The sequence below is a fragment of the Mustela erminea genome, chromosome 9 (genome assembly GCF_009829155.1).
Source record: "Mustela erminea isolate mMusErm1 chromosome 9, mMusErm1.Pri, whole genome shotgun sequence".
Taxonomy (NCBI): domain Eukaryota; kingdom Metazoa; phylum Chordata; class Mammalia; order Carnivora; family Mustelidae; genus Mustela; species Mustela erminea.
Genome location: NC_045622.1, coordinates 64619204 through 64640782, shown reverse-complemented (window position 1 = coordinate 64640782; position 21579 = coordinate 64619204). Strand labels below are relative to the sequence as shown.

Genomic DNA, 21579 nt, shown 5'->3' with positions numbered 1-21579 from the left:
TCACACATAAAACCTGAGTGGAGGCAAGTCATGGCAAAGCAAGCATATGACCTTAATTGCAGTATTTAAAGGATGCTTGGCTATGATAGGTATCAGCTTTGGTGAAGCAAATTACTTTGTGCTGAATAGGGATTGTTTATTCATTCAAAAACAGAGGACTATAGAAGACTGTAGTTAACAAATAGTGCTTCTGACTCTTGCTGACTTAATTATAAGGTAGTGTTTCATCATCTCCTACATACTAGTTTTAGGCATTAGAAAACGCCTTCTTTGAATACCTTTCAAGTGAATACTAGTGCTTTACATGTCTCCAACTTTTGCCAGACAATTTGAATTACTGCTGTCCTCAGCCTCTCAGGGACACAAAACAGAGCCAGGTCCAACAACATTTAAAAAAAAAAAATGTGAAATTACGCAGCAGCAAATGAAACTCCCAGGTGGGATGTGTTCACTGCTTATTAACCATTTCTAACATGCTGAATGCCAAAAGGCAGTCGATGGAAATTTGCCTAGACTTGTCCATTAGTACTAATAGAGTTACAAAGAAAACAGATGAAGCACTGATCTTAAATTAGAACTGCCTCATCATATAAAAAGCCATTGTTTATGCCAGTATGTCCAGGTGTCAGATGAATTATAAATGCTAGATCACTGTTTCATAATAACAACATCTGGCAAATTTTTTGTTGCTTCTAAAAGAAATTGGCATAGTTCAAATGATATCATTACAGGATGCTTCCTTTTCTTAAAATAGTTGAACCAAATTCAAAAAGAAATACATCCAAAATACAAAATGAAATTTTTACCTAAAATTTATTTTTAAAATATAATACCAGGGGACCAGACATGTATAATATGAACGAAAACATATATCTCCTCTATGTCAACTTAGAGTAAATCTTTGAGTGTTTCTTAGAACTTTTTCATTATTTCCTACCTTGAGAAAAACAAGTAACAGTTATAACTTTGCTTTGAAGCTTATTGAAGTTGTAAATTTACTCTCTCTGGTCTGGCTGTGTGATACAGTCCTCCTCATGGTTACCACATGCCAGCACTGTGCTAGGTCCTATTCCAAAAAGAAAAACTATTCATCTCTTGAAGATAGGAACTTTCCTTGTGAGCACATGTGTGATAAGCTAAGCTGCCCTCACATGGTTTGGTTACTCCAAAATTTATCCATTAATACTGGCAAAATAACTGCAGTTAATGGATTAATGGTATATTCAAAGTTTCTGTGTCTGCCCGCTTCCCATTCACTTGAAAACTGGCAGAAATTGACATAACCCAACTTGTTTAATATCAAAGCAATTTTACATTTAAGTTTTTGAGCCCATAAAGTAAATTTATATCTACATATCAGTCTTACTTACTAAATTTTTTTTTAAAGATTTTATTTATTTATTTGACAGACAGAGATTACAAGTAAGCAGAGAGGCAGGCAGAGAGAGAGGAGGAAGCAGGCTCCCTGCTGAGCAGAGAGCCTGATGTGGGGCTCGATCCCAGGACGCTGGGATCATGACCTGAGCCGAAGGCAGAGGCTTTAACCCACTGAGCCACCCAGGCGCCCCTTACTTACTAATTTTTGATCTTTAATAAATTATTTAACCTCTCTTTGCTTTGGTTTCTAGATAGATACGTGGATAGATAGCTATCAGAAGGATCACAAATTTTATGTAAAGCGATCGGCACAGTTAATGTTTGTTAAATCTTTATCTTGAAATAATAAAAACTAACATTAATTACCTGTTTTCTAGGCTGTGTCTGTCATACGCACAGTTTTTCCAATGTTGATACCATTCTATATAGGGTCTCTTGTAGCTTAACGTTTCTAGTTCTTGAAAGCAAAATCCAATGTTAACTTACTATATTTTATTCCCAAAATGTTGATCTTTCCTGGGATTTGAGTCATAGCTTATTTTATGGGCCTTTAAATTTTATAAGGTACTTAGTGACACATGGGCAAAAAATAAGACCCTATAAATTCATGTTTCTCCAAATTCCATTTTAGAGCCTTTTCTTAAGAATAAGTAAAAGTGGCAGGTTTCACTCCATAATGGAAAACAAAACTAAAATAACCTCACATAGCTTTGTCTTTTAAATCTGTATATTTAAATTTCCTCAAACTCTAAATAGTATCTATTTCTTAAGAACCTACACCTAACATCATCTATTTTAACAGTGAAAGACTAAATGCTTTTCCTCTAAGATCAGGAACAAGATGTGGATGTCTACTTCACCACTTCTATTCAACATTGTACTAAATTAAGGTTCTAGCCATGCAATAAGACAAGAAAATGATGATAATAAAGACATCCACATTAGAAAAGAAGTGAAATTATCTTTATTCACACGCAACATAGTTGTCTGTGGAATCTATAAAAAACTACTAGAATAAGTGGATTTAGCAAAGCTATAGGATACCTGATCAGTATTCAAAAATCACTAGTATTTCTACATACTAGCAATGAATTATTGGAAAATTAAAATGTAAAAATTATTATCTTTACAACAGTATCAAGAAACATGAAAGAAATCTAACAAAATATGTTAAAAGCCTAGACACTGAAAACTACAAAACATTACTGAGAGAAAGTAAGCCCTAAATAAATCAAGAAATACCTCTTGTTTATGGGTCAGAGGATTCAATATTATTGAAATGTCAGTCTCCCCAGATTGATGGAAAGATTCAGAGCAATCACAATCAAACTCCCAGGGGCTATTTTGTAGAAATTGGCAAGCTCGTTCTAAAAGCCATATGGAAATGCAAAGTATCTAGAATAGCCAAAACAGCTTTGAGGGGCACCTGGGTGGCTCAGTGGGTTAAGCCTCTGCCTTTAGCTCAGGTCATGATCTCAGGGTCCTGGGATCGAGCCCTGCATCGGGCTCTTTGCTTGGTGGGGAGCCTCCTTCCCCCACTCTCTCTGCCTGCCTCTCTGCCTACTTGTGATCTCCGTCTGTCAAATAAATAAAATTTTAAAATCTTTTTAAAAATTTTTTTAAAAAGCTTTGAAAAAGAACAAAAATTGGAAGACCTGCACTATCTGATTTTATTATAAAGCTACAGTAATCAAGATTGTGTGATAATTGGTGTAAAGATAGGTCAGTGGAACAGAATAGAGTCCAGAAATAGTCCCACACTATATGTAATATGTGGAAAACTGATTTTCAATGAAGGTGAAAAAGCAATCAATAGAGAAAGGGTAGTCTTTTCAACAAATAGTTGAAAGACAGTTGGATTTCCAGATGCAAAAACAAACAAATAAAAAACCAGCTTCTGTCCAGATCTAGCACCAATACAAAAGTTAATTCCAAAGGGATCACAGACCTAAATATAAGACCTAACATTATACGATTTCTAAAAGGAAACATAAGAAGATGGGGCACCTGGGTGACTCAGTTGTTAAGCATCTGCCTTCAGCTCAGGTCATGATCCCAAGGTCCTGGGGTTGAGCCCCGCATTGCACTCCCTGTTCACAGTGGAATCTACTTCTCCCTCTCCCTCTGCCCCTCCCCTACAACCCTCACTACCTTTGCTTCTGTGCATGCATACTCACTTGTTTTCTTTCTCTCTCTCTCTCTCATGCATGTGCATGCAAAAACAAATAAAATCTTCAAAAAAATAAAATAAAAATAAAAAATTAAAACAAAAAATAAAAATACTAAAACGATAAAACAATACTTAACAGAAGGGGAAGGAAGCATGTGGATTGTGCTCTTATGGAAACTGCTGTGGTATTTTATAGCAGAAGAATCTAGGTGTCTCATTGACAAGGAGGAAAAAATGCCAATGAAGTAGACAAACTGAGTCCTTGGGAGATAGGACTAAATGGAGAAAGTATATTTTTTCTTTTTTACTGGAAATATAAGCACCATATTTTGTCATGCAAATACAGTCAGGTCTTTGTCTCTTGTTATGGTAAGAAGACATTTCAGAAAACAGAATTGAGAGTCCAGAAGTAAACCCACACATATATGGACAATTAATTTACAACAAAGGAGCCAAGAACATAAAATGGAGAAAGGACAATCTTTAATAAATGGAAAAACTGGGCAGCTACATGCAAAAGAATGAAACTAGACTAGACCACTATCTTACACCATACACAAAAATTAACTCAAAATGGATTAAAGACTTGAATGTAAGACCCAAAACTATAAAATTCCTAGAAGATTCCAAAGGCAAAGGAAGCAAAAGCAAAAATAAACAAATGGGACTACATCAAACCAAAAAGCTTCTGAACAATGAAGGAAACATCAAAATGAGAGGGCAATCTACTGAATGGGAGATGATACTTGCGAATCATCTATCTGTAAAGGGGTTAGTTTCCATAATATATAAAGAACTCCTACAACTCAGTGATTAAAAATATATATATATATGGGCAGAGGATCTAAATAGGTATTTTTCCCATGTTTCTTAATGTCAGATTCCAAATGTGGCTTTCTACATATTAATCAACCCAGCATTCAGGTCAGTCTGATTTTATTTTTTTCATGGAAGAAAATCCTCACATGCTTGTTTCTTAAACTGTGGCTAAAGAATTTTTTTTAAAAAATGCTTATATCTTCTTTTCTACTTCCAGTAGACCTGATAATTAACCCCAGTTTAGGGGCAGATTGTTTTTCGACCTCAAGCAGTTAGCGCCAGCAGGTGCCCTTGTGGCATGCAGACACACAGACACACACACAGTGCACCCAAGTATTGACACTGTGATGCTATCTAAGCACCAATTACAGTTCAAGCAGGGTGAGTGCCAGTGGCCTTGAGAAGTGTCTAACCTTTCTAACATAATTGTATGCTCCAGGATTTGTGGTGAGGCCCAGTCACTCAGTACAGTGGGCTATGAAAGTATTTTTCCACTTGTAGAGGAGTTTTGCTTCTAGTCCTAGCATATGATCTCCCTGAAATGCCTGTAAGTTCAACTTAAGGTCATATTCATTATCATTTCCATTCTACTTTGCCACATAAGTGAGTCTTCAAAATCATATACTTAAGCACATGAAGTGTCAGAATAATCAAAGAAAGATACAGATTTTTATGAGGCAGTGGTTTCTATGGAGAGTGGTCATTGAGAGAACGGTTTTGTTATTTGCAATTTTGTTTAGTAAAAGTTTTTTTTTTAAGTTTTTAGAACCTGTTATGGACTGGGTCCTTAGAAATAGCCCTAAACTTTTCTTCCCCTGTGACTAACAAGGCTTATTCCAATGTCTGTTGGGGCAAAGTTGTTCTTGGAGCTCACTCTCCTTGAGCACATTGCAGATTCCTCCTCCCTGAGACTCTCAGATGGAAAGGAACCAAGTTCCATCCTGGGTCTGTCTCCTTCTGTCCTACCAGCCACCATCTGAGTCACACCTCTCTATCAACACTGGCTGTTGGAGTGGTGCCATTGATTCCAAACCAGGAGCTTGGGCTAGAGTGCGTACAGTTCTGAAACCCTGAGATAGGGCACACCACCTGGCTATTCAGGGCCATGTCACAGTTGTCCCATGGAAAGCTGTCCCATCTTATGGGAAGCAGCTCTGCAATATACAAGCCCACTGAATGAAAGTCATACTCTCTCTTAATATGTTTTCCTAAAATCCATTTTATTTTAATTACTTATGAGCTAAAATTTTAGTTCATTTTAAAAGTCAATAAGAAAATGTTGTAGGGAGAAAAAAACCTTTAATCACAGAAAACTAGGTTTCTAACCAGATGATAAACTCTGATAAATCAATGATACCCAGTTCATGACTTTAAATTCTCACTGATCTATTAGGCAGTAACATCAACATATTACACACATGCCTGCTCACTTTGGCTGACCAAATGAAGGCCTACATTGCCAAATTAAACATGGAGAGAAAAGCTGGCTTCTAGACAGCCTGCCTTAACATGTTCATTTGAAACAGCTTTTAAGCAAATATAATTGTGATTGGAACTTATCTCAACCAAACAGAATTCTCTAATGGGCATGAGAGATTGAGCAATATGGAGATGGGATTGCAAGGTGGAATGGAGTGTCACAAGGTCATCAGCCTACCTTCTGTGAACATAAGAAGGCTCCACGGAGTCTGCATACAGCTTATCTAAAGTACGCTGTAGCTCAGTGACCGTTCCAAGCTCTGCCTTGCTCCTGCTCATGCCTTCATCCTTATTCCTACATCCAGTGACCTCACTGCCTAACTTAATGATCACCAATTAAGTTAAAAGGCATAAGCTCTTCCCCTTTCCTTTGGCACTTGAACATCTCTTTCTTCTAATCTACTCTTCTATCCCTTCTCATTTCCAAGCTATTCCCTATATCTGAGCCCTTAGCCTCATTCATTCTTGCTGTCCCAGGCCTTGCTCTCTTAGTTATCAGATCTTTTGCCACAATCTTGTTCTCCTGCATTGTCTTCAGACAGCCATATATTTCTTTTGTCCTGAAAAGATCTCTTGCTGTATTCTAAACTACCATCTCCTCTTCTCATTCCTTTCACTACCAAACTTCTCTGTACAACTTTCGTTTTATTACACACTGCTGTATACCACAAGTACCTGAAAAGCAAGTTATGACTTACGGTAATGTATGTCTGTCAAGAACCTAGCAGAGTATAAAGCAATGAATGAGGCCCAAACCTTGGGTTCAAATTTGGTCTCACTGGTTACTGTCAAATGACTTTGGGAAATTACTTAATCTTACTCATCCTCAGCTTCTTTGTTTCTAAATGAGGAGGGGTGTGGGAATTATAATGCTTATCTTCAGAGGCTCTAAATAGGGATTTTTCCAAAGAAGACATACAGACAGCCAATGAGTATTATGAGAAAGTGTTCAACGTCACTAATATCAGGAAAATGCATAGTCAAAACCACAATGAGATATCACCACACATGTATTAGGATGGCTAGTATCATGAAGACAAGAGGTAACAAGTATTGGCAAGATATAGAGAAAAGGGAGCCCTTGTGTATAGTTGGTGGGAATGTAGATTAGTGTAGCCACTGGAAAAGTAGTTCCTCAAAAAATTGAAAACAGAATGACCTTATGATCCAGCAATCCCACTTCTGGGTACGCATCCAAGGGAGTGAATTTGGTATCTCAAGGAGATAGCTATACTTCTGTATTCACTGCAACATTCTTCACACTAGCCAGCAAATAGAAACAACCTAAGTGACCATCTATAGATGGACAAAGAAAATGTTTTATACACACATGCACACACACACACACAATAGAATATTATTCCGCCATGAGAGGGGAAAAAAAAAAGGGAATCTTGCCATTTGCAACAATGTGGCTGGACCTTGAGGGCATTATGCTAAGTGAAATAATTCAGAGAAGAATAAATTCAGTATGATCTCATTTATATGTGGAATCTAAAAAAGCCAAACTCATAGAGATAGTAAAATGGTGGTTGCCAGAGGCTGGGGATTGGAGGAAATATGGAGATACCAGTCAAGGGATACAAACTTCTACTTGTAAGAAGAGTAAGTTCTGGGAACCCAATGTACAGCCTGATGACTGTAGTTAACAGTTCTGTATTATTTACTTGAAAGTTGCTAAGAGACGGGATGTTAAATGTTCTCACTAAGAAAGATGCTTATGAATTTATGTGAGGGGATAGAGGTGTGAACTAATCCTATTGTGGTAATCATTTCATAATAGATAATGTGTATCAAGTCATCACATTGTATACCGTAAATTGACCATGTTATATGTCAGTCATATCTCAATAAAGCCAGGAAAGAGTAATGCCTATTTTATAATGTTGTTATGGAGATTAAATGAAATTATGTTTATAAAAATCCCTAGCATGGTGTCTAGCATGTAGTAGGCACTGAGAATGCCTGGTTCCCTTCCCACCTCCACTCATGGTAGGGGCTCAGTTGATGGATCATACGGTCTCCCACAGATTCCAGGTCACTATTCAGTGGCATAGTATCCAGTTTTTGTTAAGTTTGATTTTTACTCTTTTCTTTGTCGTGTATGTTTCAGGTTCACAACCAATATCCAACAGAGTTTGAATTCAATCTCTATTACTTAAAGTTCTTGGCTTTCCACTATGTGTCTAATCGCTTTAAAACATTTCTCCTGGATTCGGACTATGAAAGATTAGAGCATGGTATGTGTTTGCACTCCCTTATTCCATCTTTTTTGTTAGTTTTATGTGTTTTTAATTAAAATTTCTAGTAACTTACTACCCCCAAGTGTGGCAAGGTCATCTTAGGGTTTTACCCTGAACTATAAAAGTAGAATAGATATGAGTGAGTGCCTAAATTCTCAGGTTATGTGCTGTGCTAACTTTTAGGCTAACTCTTAGACAAGTGGTCATCCCTATAGCAAAGGTGAAATCTGCTTACTATTTTAACATCTCAAAGTGGTATCACTGTTTAAAGAGAACATTTTACTTAGTTTTTCCATCCCTGGTATACTCACTATAGTAGGGAAAGCTCCTGCTTTTGGAGGCAGTGTGAATAGCAGGAAAGGCCATGGGCTCCGGAGATATAGATCAGGGTTCAGTTCCAGTATTTCCAGTCCCAGCTGAGCACTTTGGACAAGTTAGGTGCCTTTCTGAGTTTCCTCAGTGTCCTCATCTCTAAAAATGATGACAATAATAGCACCTACCCCTTTGGCCATACTGATCACATGAGGAAATAGTTATAAATTTCTTAGCACAGTTTTTAGCTTTTAATAATCATTCATTGAATTTTAGATATCCCCATCATTATTATAATTTTTAATAGTAGTAATACTTGTAAAGAGTAGATTTTGAAAGTTAGCCTCTATGAAAACATTCCCCACAGGGATTTTACATTCTTACATTCGTTGTTGTTTTAGGGAGAAGGGAAGAGATGATACACAGGATGTTGTTAAGAAAACAGTAAAGGAAAAAAAAATAGCTATTTCCAATATATGTACCTGGATATTCATAAAGAGAACTCTTCTACTGGCTAAAAATATTTACTGATGTCCTCAATTTAAAAAATGAAATCTGAAAATGTTACAGTTCCAGTGATGCTATTAGGTGGTCTAGTAGGGTGTTTCATACTTTTGGTAAAGGAGACAGCACTGGTTCTTATTTATACTCCAGACCTTTTTTGACTCGTCATAATCAGAAACTAATTTCTTAAGCACTGTGTGTTGGAAAGACAGTAAGGAGAACTGATTACATTGGACGTTGGAGTCCCTTAGAGAGCTGTTAAAATGACTAGTATCTGGGACCCATCCTCAGAGATTCTGATTTAAGTGGTCCGAAGCAAGCCCTAATAAGCACTGGGATTTTTTAAAGCCCTTGATTTTTCTGATGTGTGGCCAGGGTTGAAGGCTACCACACTGGGCTCTGCGGGTAAAAGTTAGACAAGAAACAATAATTAGTCTTGGAGGCCTCTTGTAGGATTTTGTGCAGCCTTGGGCTTGAAACATCTTTTCCGATCAACTGGTAAAATGCTTGTTGACTTTTGACTGTGTCATTTCATTCAAAGCAAGACAGCACTGCTAAGAGAAGGCACCCTTCCTGGCCCTTTGAAGAAGTACCCTCCTTCCTCACCCTTACACATCTTCTCTGTTAAAACCAAAGTGAGCTTATGTGAGTGGCAGATTAAGGGTTTGATAGGTATAGAATAAGATCAGAAAAAGCCTGAAGCACCCCCACCCCTACCTTTGGCTTTTGTTAAGTCACCCAAAGATACAGACCACACCCTTCTATCATCCAAAGTCTCCATGACCACGATTTGCAGTATACATAAACTATTTAAACAAGAAGAAACTTTAAACAGCTTCATAATGAACAGCTGAAACTGGAAAAAGAAACCTAAAATTATGTTTTTAACCGAACTTCATCACATCAACTCAAAGTCCTTCCCTTTTCTCCTGAAAAATGTGTAGAATGACGCCTGGCATGGAGCTCTTTGAATCCAGATATAGACGTAGGATGTGGATTAAAAGAAGGTCATGATGTGCTGCTAAATACTTGGGAAAACCTTATCAGATGTTTTCCTTTCCATTTGGGTTTTTTTCCCTATAGCAGTAAGTTCATTCCTGTCCTTAGCTTTAAGTGACCTCCTAAGGTTTCTGCACATACATTGCTGTTTTGAGAGCCATAAGATAGAGTTCACTTTTCATCTGCTACATGCATCATAGTTTTAGGCAAACTGTTGATTTATTTGACTTTTGTTTATTGGGTTGTTTTTGTTTGTTTGTTTTTTTATTTACAGGAACTTTGTTTGATGATAAAGGAGACAAGCATGCCAAAAAAGGAATTTGTATTTGGGAGTGTATCGATAGAATGCACAAGAGGAGTCCCATTTTCTTTAATTATTTATATTCACCAGTAGAAATAGAGGTATAGTAAGAAAGTATTTATTTTTCATTTTCTGAATGTTTAGTGTTAAAGTTTTCCTTACTTTTTTTAAAATTTAATTTCTTTTCAGTGTAACAGAATTCATTGTTTATGCACCACACCCAGTGCTCCATGCAATACGTGCCCTCCATAATACCCACCACCAGGCTCCCCCAACCTCCCACCCCCCACCCCTTCAAAACCCTCAGATTGCTTTTCAGAGTCCATAGTCTCTCATGGTTCATCTCCGCCTCTAATTTCCCTCAACTCCCTTCTCCTCTCCATCTCCCCACGTCCTCCGTGTTGTTACTTTTAAGTATATATAAGCTGTTAAAGTTTTTTCTAAACATTGGACTAGGAAGCTATTGAAAATGCCAGAAGCTATTTAAAAGTTTGATACACCATGGGTTTGGGTTATGGTGGAATGGAAACTGTTCTTCATATTCTTGACCATAAAAATTATGAGCTGGACCCCCAAATCTAGAAAGGGTAACTTAAAGAAAGTCAAAGCAAGGCAACTTTCCACAGGATGAAAGACCAAACAAAACTTGAAACTGCAACTGGTTATCTAAGCTGAAAAAAGAGGTCTAAAATACGTTGGGAAAGATTTCTTTAAAGTCCACTTATACCAAAGCCATGGGAAGCAGGGATGTTTGGAGCCCAGCCCAAGAAGCAGGACATCTCAGGGGCAACCATGCTGTGTGATGCACGTCTGTACGAAGTAAGCTCTGGGATGGGACAGACTGGTGTGATGAGCAGGACCACCTTCCTCAGGAACAAGAAGGCCCTTGTCCTTGGCTCCATTCTTAGGACCCCTCCCTGGCCCTTCTCCAGCAACCCCTTCCTCATAAGATGCAGAACACAAAAAACCCAAGTGTTTGTGCTTAGATACTCCTTCTTTATCTAAACCATGCTCTGTTACCCCAAAATTTCTTACCCAAATCTAAGTTACTAACGAGGCTACTTCCAGTCTGTCTCCCGAGCCAGTACATGTGCCCCTCATTCAGCGCCAAGTGTGCCTAAGAAGTAGCTGTTTGGCAGAGAGTAAACAGGGTTTAGCCTTGTGTGTTGGAGTATATATACACATTCATGAAAGACCCTCACAATATAGGACCGAGCCAGAGTGAGAGGAGCAGGGACTTAGGCCAAGGAGTCTAGTTGCTGGGCCCAGCTTCTCCAGTGCTACCACTGTCTGGTGTAGAGTTCTAAAGAGTCCAAGCTCTCTCATTTTGAGCGTCGTCTTGCAGGTCATTAGGAAGTTTTATTTATCAAGCTAGGAGGAGAGACATATTTTATTTAATAGTTTATCTTGATGTATACCATTTAAATATTTAGAATATGGTATTGAACATCCATTCATGCTCTTGCCCTAGACCCTGCAGATGTTAGGGGCCAGCCTGCCTGTGCACTTGAGGTACTTTGAGGTCAAGATGAAACTATATTTCAGAATTCTCTTTGAACAGGCCCTGAAGCCCAATGTAAATGTCTCCAGCCTCAAGAAGTGGGATTACTACATAGAGGAAACCCTTTCCACAGGGCCTTCATATGACTGGATGATGCTAACTCCCAAGCAGTTCCCCTGTGAGGACTCTGAAGCAGCCGGAGGAGCTGGGCCCCAGAGCCAAAGGAGAACGGTGTGGCCATGCTATGATGATGTCAGCTGTGCTGAGCCTGATGCACTCACCAGCCTCCTCGGTGTAAGTCAGGCCCACAGAGACATGCATGTAGGGCACCTGAGGCCTCAGGAACCACGTTCACTTAAAACTGGCTCTCAGACTTCTAGACATGGCTCTCCTCCCTCTGGGCTAGTGTTCTACGTGGCACCCCAGGAGGGTGAGGAAACCAAATTTGCTCCCCAGCAGCAGCAGGGGATCAGACTCAACTACTGGAAAAGAGTAAAAACAGTAAGTTTTCCAGCATTATGAGGACGCAATCAAGCAAATGGAGCAATTTGCAGCTTCCCAGCTCTTCTAGCTGCCCAGCAGCCTGAGTCAGTCCTGGATTATGGCTTTTGTGGGTGCTTTGCTTCCTCTGGTCAGAAGTGTGGGTAGTTGATGGCCTGATGGCGTGCTGCCAACCATCTTCTCCAGGGAATATTCTGGAGTGAAACAGTCCCAGCAGTAGCCACCCTGATGAGAGCAGCAGCCCGGAGGAAAGGGTTTGAGCCCTGATCTGGGCCAAACAGTTCCTGAAGAGTCTTCGTCCCTTCTTGTGACCAGCGGGACATAGGTGTGCTGCAGGGAAGGCGCTGTCACAGGGCAGCTGCTCTGCTCACTGGCATCCCTCTCCAAAGGAAATTCCGTTCTTGGGCAGTTCTTGGCTCATTTTTTCCACATCTGGTTTTAAATCATCAGAGGTGGGGGTTCCTTTGTCAAGAACAGACCTCCACCTTGCTGTTAGGGTTTGGACACCAGCCCAGTGCTTGACCTTTTGCTGTGGCCATCAGATTTCCTGCGGGATGGCCAGAGGTGAAGGTGTACCTTTGCCACAGGACGTCACACCAGCTAGAGCTCCCACCCCTGTTCCTGCCTTGAGAGACCTCTGAGGCCACCAGCTTTCTCTGCCTTCTGGCTGTGGTATTCATGGGGCCCAGTACAGAGGAGATTTGGCTCTGGGGACACTTACTGATTTCTATGAAATTCTTAGTGTCAGAAAAAACTCCTTTTAATTACTTCACAGGAAATTGAAAAATTGGAGCATAAATTGAACCAAACCCCTGAGAAGTGGCAGCAGCTGTGGGAAAGAGTAACAGTGGACCTTAAGGAAGAACCCAGAGCAGACCGTGTGAGTTGCTAAAATCCTGTGAGGAGCTACTTCTGAGCTTTCTGAGCCTGCTCGGTCAGGTGGGGCCTGCTGCTGCAGGTAACGCAGGAGGGCTTATGGCCAGAGGGTGGGGTCATGCCCTGGAGGTCCAGGGCAGAAGGTTCCAAGTGACTGAATACTTCCTGAGTGTCTCACTTTTACCACAGTGACATAAGACTTGTGTTTCAGGGCCCCATACTCAGGGAAAATTACTGGGTTCTTTTCTATCTGCGCCTCTGTGGTTTCAGCTGATTTTCTGCCACATGAGTGGGGAGGGGAACACCAGGACCATCTTTCCTTCAGAGAAATAGCCAGAGAAAAGAAAATATTTTTAAAAGACAGATTATGCTACTTTCTCTTGCTCACACCCCCTTTTCTGTTTCTGAATTAAGAAACATTTATCATAACAATATTTTAAAACACACACACTGTTTTCTGTCTTTCACAGTCCCTCTTCTGTTTTTGACTTCAACTTCTATCAGGCATGGAATAGGTGCAAGAGACGGTGCTGAGCCCCACCCACACTTTAGTGTCCTCTGCAGCCCACAGGGAGGGGGTCACGTCCCTGCTCACATGCGAGGGGACAGGCACAGAGATCACACACCTCATATTGGATACAGCCACCATCAAACCCACTTCAGACTGGCTCCAGATGGAACAGAAGGGAGGTCAGGACAGCTGTGGGTGTTCTGAAGGGACTTCACATGTCACAGAGGGACAGGGAGAGGGGGGCACAGAAGAAAGCCTCTAGCATGCTGAGAAGGGGTCCTCCAGGCACTCACTCTTGCCTTCAGATGGCAACTCAGGGAACTATTGTCAGGCCACAGGCAGGTGGTGTCTGACTTTAATTCTCAAAGCTTTATTCTTTAATTCTCAGAAGAATAAAACCATTTCTTGATATTTTTTCTGATTATGAGAGATATATTTATTCTTTTAAGTAAGATAATACACAGTTATAAGCAGAGGATAAAAATCACCTACAATTTATAGCCTAGAAATAAATTGCGAGCTGTCAAACTTATTGTATCATTCTTACACACATAGAAAGGGATTTACTGTGCATACTGTTTTAAAACCAGCTTTCTGGAGCGCCTGGGTTGCTCAGTAGGTAAGCATCTGCCTTCAGCTCAGGTCATGATCCCGGCATCCTCGGCTGTAGTCCTGCATTGGGCTCCCTGCTTAGCAGGGAATCTGCTTCTCCCTCTCCCTCTGCCGTTCCCCCTGCTTGTGCCCGCTCTCTCTCTCTCTCTCTCTCTGATAAATAAATAAATAAGATCTTTTAAAAAAATACATGAGGCATACATGACCTTCCATTTGTCACTACATATGTCAGCACAGCAGTTCTGTTGGCTGTCTAGAATTCCACTTTACGGAAATACCTTTTTTTTTTTTAAAGATTTTATTTATTTATTTATTTGACAGAGAGATCACAAGCAGGCAGAGAGGCAGGCAGAGAGAGAGGAGGAAGCAGGCTCCCTGCTGAGCAGAAAGCCTGACTCGGGGCTTGATCCCAGGACCCTGAGATCATGACCTGAGCCAAAGGCAGCGGCTTAACCCACTGAGCCACCCAGGCGCCCCCGGAAATACCATTTTTTTAACCAGTCCCCTAATGATAGACATTTACATTGTTTCTGGTTTTTTATTATCATAAACAACTCCAGGATAAACATCTTTGTATGTGTATTTTTTTAATTGCTCCTTGAGTTACTCAGTTTTCTCCTTGAGATAAATTTTTTAAAATGAAATTACTGGATGAGTTGCTCAATAAAATCTTTATAAGACTTTCCTAGCTCTTTTTTTTTCTTTAACTTAAAATGCAAATTTATCATCTTACAGTTTGGGTTTTTTGTTTTTTTTTTTATCAAAGTATGGTTCTTTTTCAGCTGCAGAGACACCCTTCAGGCTCCCCAGGAATTGTGTCTACCAACCTGACCTCCTGTCAGAAGAGGTCTCTGCTGCACCTCCCAGACAGCAGCGTGGGCCAGGAGCACAGCGCCAGCGTCTCCCCTTCCAATGGCGTGGACCGCAGAGCAGCCACGCTGTACAGCCAGTACGCGTCCAGGAATGATGAGAACAGGTGGGCATGCGGAGCTGCTGGGCCTGGGCAGGACAGCCTTCTGTAACCCTGAGATGGATTTGCTTTCATTCTTCGTTTCTGTTGTAAATGTGTCAGATGGCTCTTTGAAGAGGAGAAGTCAAAATTACAACTAAAATAACGCCAAGAGGTTATGGTGATTTGTGGTTGAGTCCTGGTTATTATTATCTCATGCCTGTCAGATTGTTTGAGAGAGTATGTGTTAGTCAGCACTTTTTTAGTGGTGGACATCAGAAGTTCAGCTCGCGCTAGCTTGAGCAAAAAGGAATTTACTGGCGCACCTGGGTGGCTCAGTGAGTTAAAGCCTCTGCCTTCGGCTCAGGTCATGATCCCAGGGTCCTGGAATCGAGCCCCACATGGGGCTCCCTGCTCAGCCGAGAGCCTGCTTCCCTCCCCCCACCTCTCTCTCTCTGCCTGCCTCTCTGCCTACTTGTGATCTCTGTCAAATAAATAAATAAATAATTTTTTTTTTTTAAGGCATTTAATCACAGACACTGGGAAGGCCAAGGATGTGCCAATTTCTCACAGTTTTCCTCTAGTGGTTGCATCATTCCCAATATGGCACAAAAGATGGCTATTGAGAGCTCCAAACCTTACAAGTTTGGTAATTCCAGCAGAAAGAAGCAGTCTTTCCCCCAAAGGTCTAGTGTAAAAGAATCTGGAAAGAATTCTGATTGGCTTTTTTTTGGACTATCAAGGGAAAGAGAGACTTGGCAAAAACAACAGACATCCCCTTCATAGCACTTTTTAAATGAAAAACCAAAATTAACTGCCTGTCATCATTTCTTCTAGGTCCTTCGAGGGAACGCTTTACAAAAGAGGGGCTCTGCTGAAAGGTTGGAAACCCCGTTGGTTTGTGTTGGATGTAACAAAACATCAGGTAATAATACTATCAAAGCCTACAGAGAATCACCTCTCTCTAGGCTAGACTGTGGCCTCATTCTACCTCAGAACTGACCAGTCAGGCTAGAGGCAGAGAACCCTTTTGTTTCTCAACACATTCATCTCTAAAATGAAGTCTGTTGAGGGGCACTTGGGTGACTTAGTTAAGCATCAGCTCTTGATCTCCCTCAGGTCTTTACCTCAGTTTAAGCCCCACATTGAGCTCCATGCTGGCCATGGGGCCTACTTTAAGATAAGATAAGATGTATAAAATAAAATAAAAAATAAAGGCTGTTGAGAAAGATACAGACTGGTACCCCTGTACAGTATTCTGTAGGACCTGCACCTAGAAGACCATTTTCACATAAAGATCTGCTCAGGGCATTTCATAAAAGTTACAGAATCTTTGTGGAAGAATATAGAGAATTTATTTACAAATATGCAATGGAAGCCCTTTAGGGGAGGTTGTACTTTAACATAATAATGTCTCTGAAATCATAAAGAATACACTGTGGAGACAAGTTCCATTAAACCACTAAATATAACACAGGACAATCTCATAATTTTTCTATTATTTATAATTACACCAAATTATACTTGCATTCTTACCAGCTTTTGGATTTCTTGAACACAAAACGTACAGTTTTCCATTTTCGACCTATTTCTACCCATGCCTGACTGGAGAAACAGAGGTAAGTATGAGGCCAGGCTGTAGTGACAGAGGCACTAAACACTTCTCTGCCATATAAGTTACAGAGTGATACCCAGTCCTGGCACATAATAACCGCTCAATCAAATGTTGAGCTAGTTTTTCAAAAATCATTTTATATCTACATGCTGTCTGGCAACTTATATTTTTATATACTATAATTGAACATATTTTCCTACCAGTTCATAAAGATCTTCCTTATCATTTTTGAAAAGTTACGGTATTCCATATTACTGATATAATTAACCAACCATCATTTAATTAACAAACACCCCCATTGAAAGACAGATACATCTCTTCCGTTTTTAGCTAATAAAAATAGTACTGAAGGAAACCTCTTTCTCTGTGTCTCTGCATGCTTGTGGGAGTGTTTCTGCAGAGGTGAGAAGGACATATCAATAGGCATAAACATTTTAAATTTGAGTTGCTGTTGCCAAATTTAGTCCAAAAGGTTTCTAACAAATTATATACCCACTAACAGTGTTTGAGAATACTTAGTGCCTTACGATCAACCTGAATATTATCAGCCATTTTTAATATTTCTTAATCTACGTGAAAAGTGAAATCTTACTGATTACATTACCCTTCTTCCATCACCGAGGTTGCGCATCTTTTCAGATGTTTATAGGTCATTTGTATTTCCTCTGTGACTTGCTCATTGAGCTTTTTTAATCATTTTTCTACTAGATTATCTTTTTCTTACCGATTTCTAGGAATTCTGTACATATTCTAAAGAACCTCTTTTTTATATGTTATATATATTTTTTACAATTGTTAGTTGACATTTAATTTTATTTTTAATATGTAGTATTTTTATGAATTCAGATTTCAAAAAAAAATCTTTTTCCTCCTTTCTGTCAGCCACCAAGAAGCAAGCAATGTTTTTATTTTCTTATTTATTCTTTTAGGCATAGGTTAGCAAGATACAGAGGAAGGTATTCAAATACATTTTGAAAAGCCACGCCATTTTCCCTTTCTGTGTGTTTTATATCCCATCTGTATCCTTTTCGTTCCAGCTGCGATACTATGACTCAGGTGAGGACACCAACTGTAAAGGCCACATTGATCTGGCTGAAGTAGAAATGGTCATCCCTGCTGGCCCCAGCATGGGAGCCCCAAAGCACACGAGTGACAAGGCTTTCTTTGATGTAAGTTGATCTTGTCTTTTTCTCACTCTATCTGTACATGACTCCTTATAACCCATCCATCTATAAGAATTATGGGGCCTCAGAGAAATTGATGGAGACAGCAGATAGGTTGCAGGCCCCCTGGCTATGGGAATTGCTACAGAATTTGAATTCAGCACTCAATGCCCAAATCTGACCTCTCCTGGCTGTTCAGATGTCTCAAAAAGGCTGCATATTACTTTGCACAAAGGACTTCTTCAGCGGGTATCCAGCCACATATGGAGGAAAATGAATTCCCTGTTATATATTGTTAGTTATTTTACTCACCACCTACTGTCAAGAACAGATGCTACTTCCCTTTGGATCCAGCGGTCTTCATGCTTGACCATCCATAAAAATTGTCCATAGTCATACATGCTGTTTGCCCTAACATCTTCAGCAGCCCTTAGGCGAACCTTGGGGCATTTTATGGGCCACACAATGGGGTTCTTAGTTCTGCTTAGTTCCCATAGCCAAGCAAGGCTTCATAAAGAGCACAGTCATAGTGAGGGCTCTGTTCTGGCTATGAAGCCATTTCCCTGAGTCTGGGCTTCCAGGGTGGCCCCAGCTGAAGCGTTTAGAGAAAGGGATAGAAAGAGGACAGGAAAGGCGACTTGCGCATGGTGTGGACGATTCTCAGGCTTCACAGAGGATCACAGGAAGCTTCCGTGGCACCTTTGCTGCATCGTGACTCCGCGAGAGGCCAGAGACTCTGCAGCTCTTCTTGACCCGCCTTCTTAGTCAAGGAAGGCCCAGGAAAATGCGAAGTTAGACTCTCCTAGCATGTCTCCTTTTCTGCCAGTGCCCTTCTATTAACATCTTCAGTGACTCTGGGGACCCAAAACACGAAGTGACCATCAAGGCAATGACAGTATGCTAGTGGAGGGGAGAGAGAACATAGAGGTTCTGGGGTGGCATGGGAAGGGAAGTTCACTGGGATTGATTCGCACACTTGCCCAAAGCCATAGAGCAGGCCTGCCCTTCATCTGTGTTTCTTGTCTTTCGGTTTTGTAGCTCAAGACCAGCAAACGTGTGTATAACTTCTGTGCCCAGGATGGACAGAGTGCCCAGCAGTGGATGGACAGGATTCAGAGCTGTATCTCTGATGCCTGATGTCCCTGGTCAACCCAAGCAGAAGAGGGAGAAAGGACTCAAGCTGTCAGATAGAACAAAGTGCATGAATCCTTGAGGAGCTGACAGCTTCCTGTTTGGTTCTAAAGAGTCATCCCAGGCCTGAAGTTCTCCTGCCCAGTCTTACCCAGTGCCCTCTTTGAGCAGTTGCTATGTCTGCTTAGCCTGATTGAATGCATCCCAGAGGGCTGGCCAAGAGCCCCAGGCACTCCCTGTGTCTTGCACTAGGTTGTTCTAACAGGGTCTTAGTGGTTAGGGACCAGAAGAATGCTTCCTGAGCCAACTGTCATCCATCCCCTAGGCAAAATGGCTACCACTTACTTGACTCCTTCTTGATGAAACTAGATCCTTTTTGTTACCAAGGTCATAATTTCCTTGGAGAACTTTCTGACAAGCAAAAATCAAAACTGTCCAAGTTGATCTTACATTCTGTCTGGAACAGGCTTCCCAGCAGAATAGTTCCTACTCTTACTGTCTGACCTTAGAGATGCTCAGTTCTCTGGTGCTGCCTAAAGGTGCTTCCATAACCCCTGCTTGGCCACTGGGGATCATACAAGAACCTCAGTGCTCAGTGGCAGGCAAAGGGGGCACACACAGGATTCTCCTGAAGGAAAAAGATGGCAGGGAATGATGCAACAATGACCAGGCCAATGCAGGAAAATATTGCTTCCAAAACACTGAATTTTCTAGGCCAAAGGTGCCCTGAGGATCCAGGACTTTGTGTTCCTATGTATTCTTCTGCTCCCTGACAGCTTCTTACACGAAATAACATGCAAAAAGCCGAATGCACTAACTCACAAAATAAACCCTTGCACTGAACTCTTAATGAAGTGAAGATGTTGGAAAGACAGAAGCCAGCTGTCCATGAGCACAGCACACCTGTGACAGGTGATCATGCACGGTGGCATGATCAGTTGCCCAAACAGCACTTCTGCACATGAAGAGTAAGCACGGTCGGTAGATTTTCTTTACTTTTGATAATATTGTCTTTGTTCAGCTGAAGATCTGAGGAATGCTGTGTGTTCCCCACCAGCGGCCGCAGCGAGATCCCTGCTCACAGGCGCTGTGGCCGGCTGGAGTCAGAGGTAGCTAGAGCGTCATTTTGAAATGTTAATATGTTAAATACCAAACTAATATTTCAAAAATATGTATATATGATTTCTATATCCTTGTTTTTCAGATAGCCTACTTATAATTTAATATAAAATTAACTGATCCATGCATAAGATTTCAGTCATGAAAATAGTTCCCTTTTTAAAAGATAAAAAACCACTTTGTCTTTGTAGATTACAAATAAATCAGATTTTCAAATTTAAAATTATCTACACACTAGGAAATAGAACTGTGTTAATATATAAGAAATTGGGGGAAAATAAGAATGAAGGATTTTTCTATCATTTTCATTTTATAAATTGCCACCTGTGAAAATGATTTTTGCACATTATTTGTATTTTTTCTTTGTATATGAAATAATTTTTGTACTTTGTAAAATATGGAGCCCATTGTACCTTCAGCTATTTGAGACTGTGCACAGTGCTTCTTTTATAACTGGATTCTTTTAACTTTCGTAAAGGTGTTCCATGCCTTACAGTCACTAACCACCTTGAATTAAATTTATTTCTTAAGAAAAAGCATCCTCATTTGCTGTGAAATAAAACTCACTGTGTAGTGCATACCGCTCAGAAGGCAACATCCAAGATTTATGTATGAGACTAAAAATTCAAGGGTGGAACAGCCCATTTCGTGCCTTGCTTAGGTGGTCACTAGACACTGGACATGCTGGCTTGAGCTTCTGGGCTCTAGACACACAGCCGCCGAGTTTAAGTAAGAGACCGGAAGCCACTCTTCCCACCCTGTGCCTCTCATGGCTGTGTGAAATTGTTGGAGTCCTTTCCGTCTTCTGGGTCACAGGTTTACCACCTATGTATGGTATGTGGCAGTTAGTGAGAATTTTAGGCAGGAACAACTGAACTGTAGTCAGGTGGCTGGCTTTTCTGTTTCAGGAAATCATTAAAACAGCACAAATGAAGGATCAGTGATTTCCGTTCTGGGCAACGTTTCTTCTGGTTGAACCCTTGAGTTTACTTTGGGGACCTTAGCTACATCTCAACATGGAGCCAACAGAATTGGGGTTCTCACCCCAGAGCTGAACCTCTCAGTCTTTTGATATCCAGGATCCCACTCTGAGCCAGGCAGAATGGACCCTTGAAGCCTTCAGGTTGCCTCAGTCTAGAGGGCTCAGGTGATCCAGGCAGGGGCTCTCAGGCTTCGCTGGTCCCAGGATTCTGCCCTGCTTCATTCACAAGAGAAACTACTGAGATTGGGGGTTGAGTACGAGAATATCTGGATGCCCTTCGTTCTTCAGGTCTTAGCTATGAGGGGGGGAAGAACACTGGAGTCCAAGGAAGAAAGATTAAGGCCTTGCACCTTGTAAGGAGCTTAGCTGCCACCACCCCCCCCCCTGTGGCGCTTTTGACAAACCTTTCTATGGC

At 40.7% G+C, this 21579-nt stretch overlaps 1 protein-coding gene across 2 annotated transcripts in view; it reads left to right on the top strand.

Annotated features, from left to right (window-relative positions):
* Nucleotides 1-20772, top strand: part of SBF2 (SET binding factor 2) — a 476395-nt gene extending 455623 nt beyond the window's left edge. For both annotated transcript variants that reach the window (XM_032358786.1, XM_032358787.1), the window contains 8 exons: nucleotides 7959-8085; nucleotides 10178-10305; nucleotides 11766-11999; nucleotides 12982-13086; nucleotides 14988-15181; nucleotides 15992-16079; nucleotides 17807-17938; nucleotides 18971-20772. In XM_032358786.1, coding sequence (XP_032214677.1) covers nucleotides 7959-8085; nucleotides 10178-10305; nucleotides 11766-11999; nucleotides 12982-13086; nucleotides 14988-15181; nucleotides 15992-16079; nucleotides 17807-17938; nucleotides 18971-19069 — 1107 coding nt within the window. In that variant the 3' untranslated portion in view covers nucleotides 19070-20772. The remainder of the gene's footprint in view (nucleotides 1-7958; nucleotides 8086-10177; nucleotides 10306-11765; nucleotides 12000-12981; nucleotides 13087-14987; nucleotides 15182-15991; nucleotides 16080-17806; nucleotides 17939-18970) is intronic.
* Nucleotides 20773-21579: the final 807 nt, after the last annotated feature.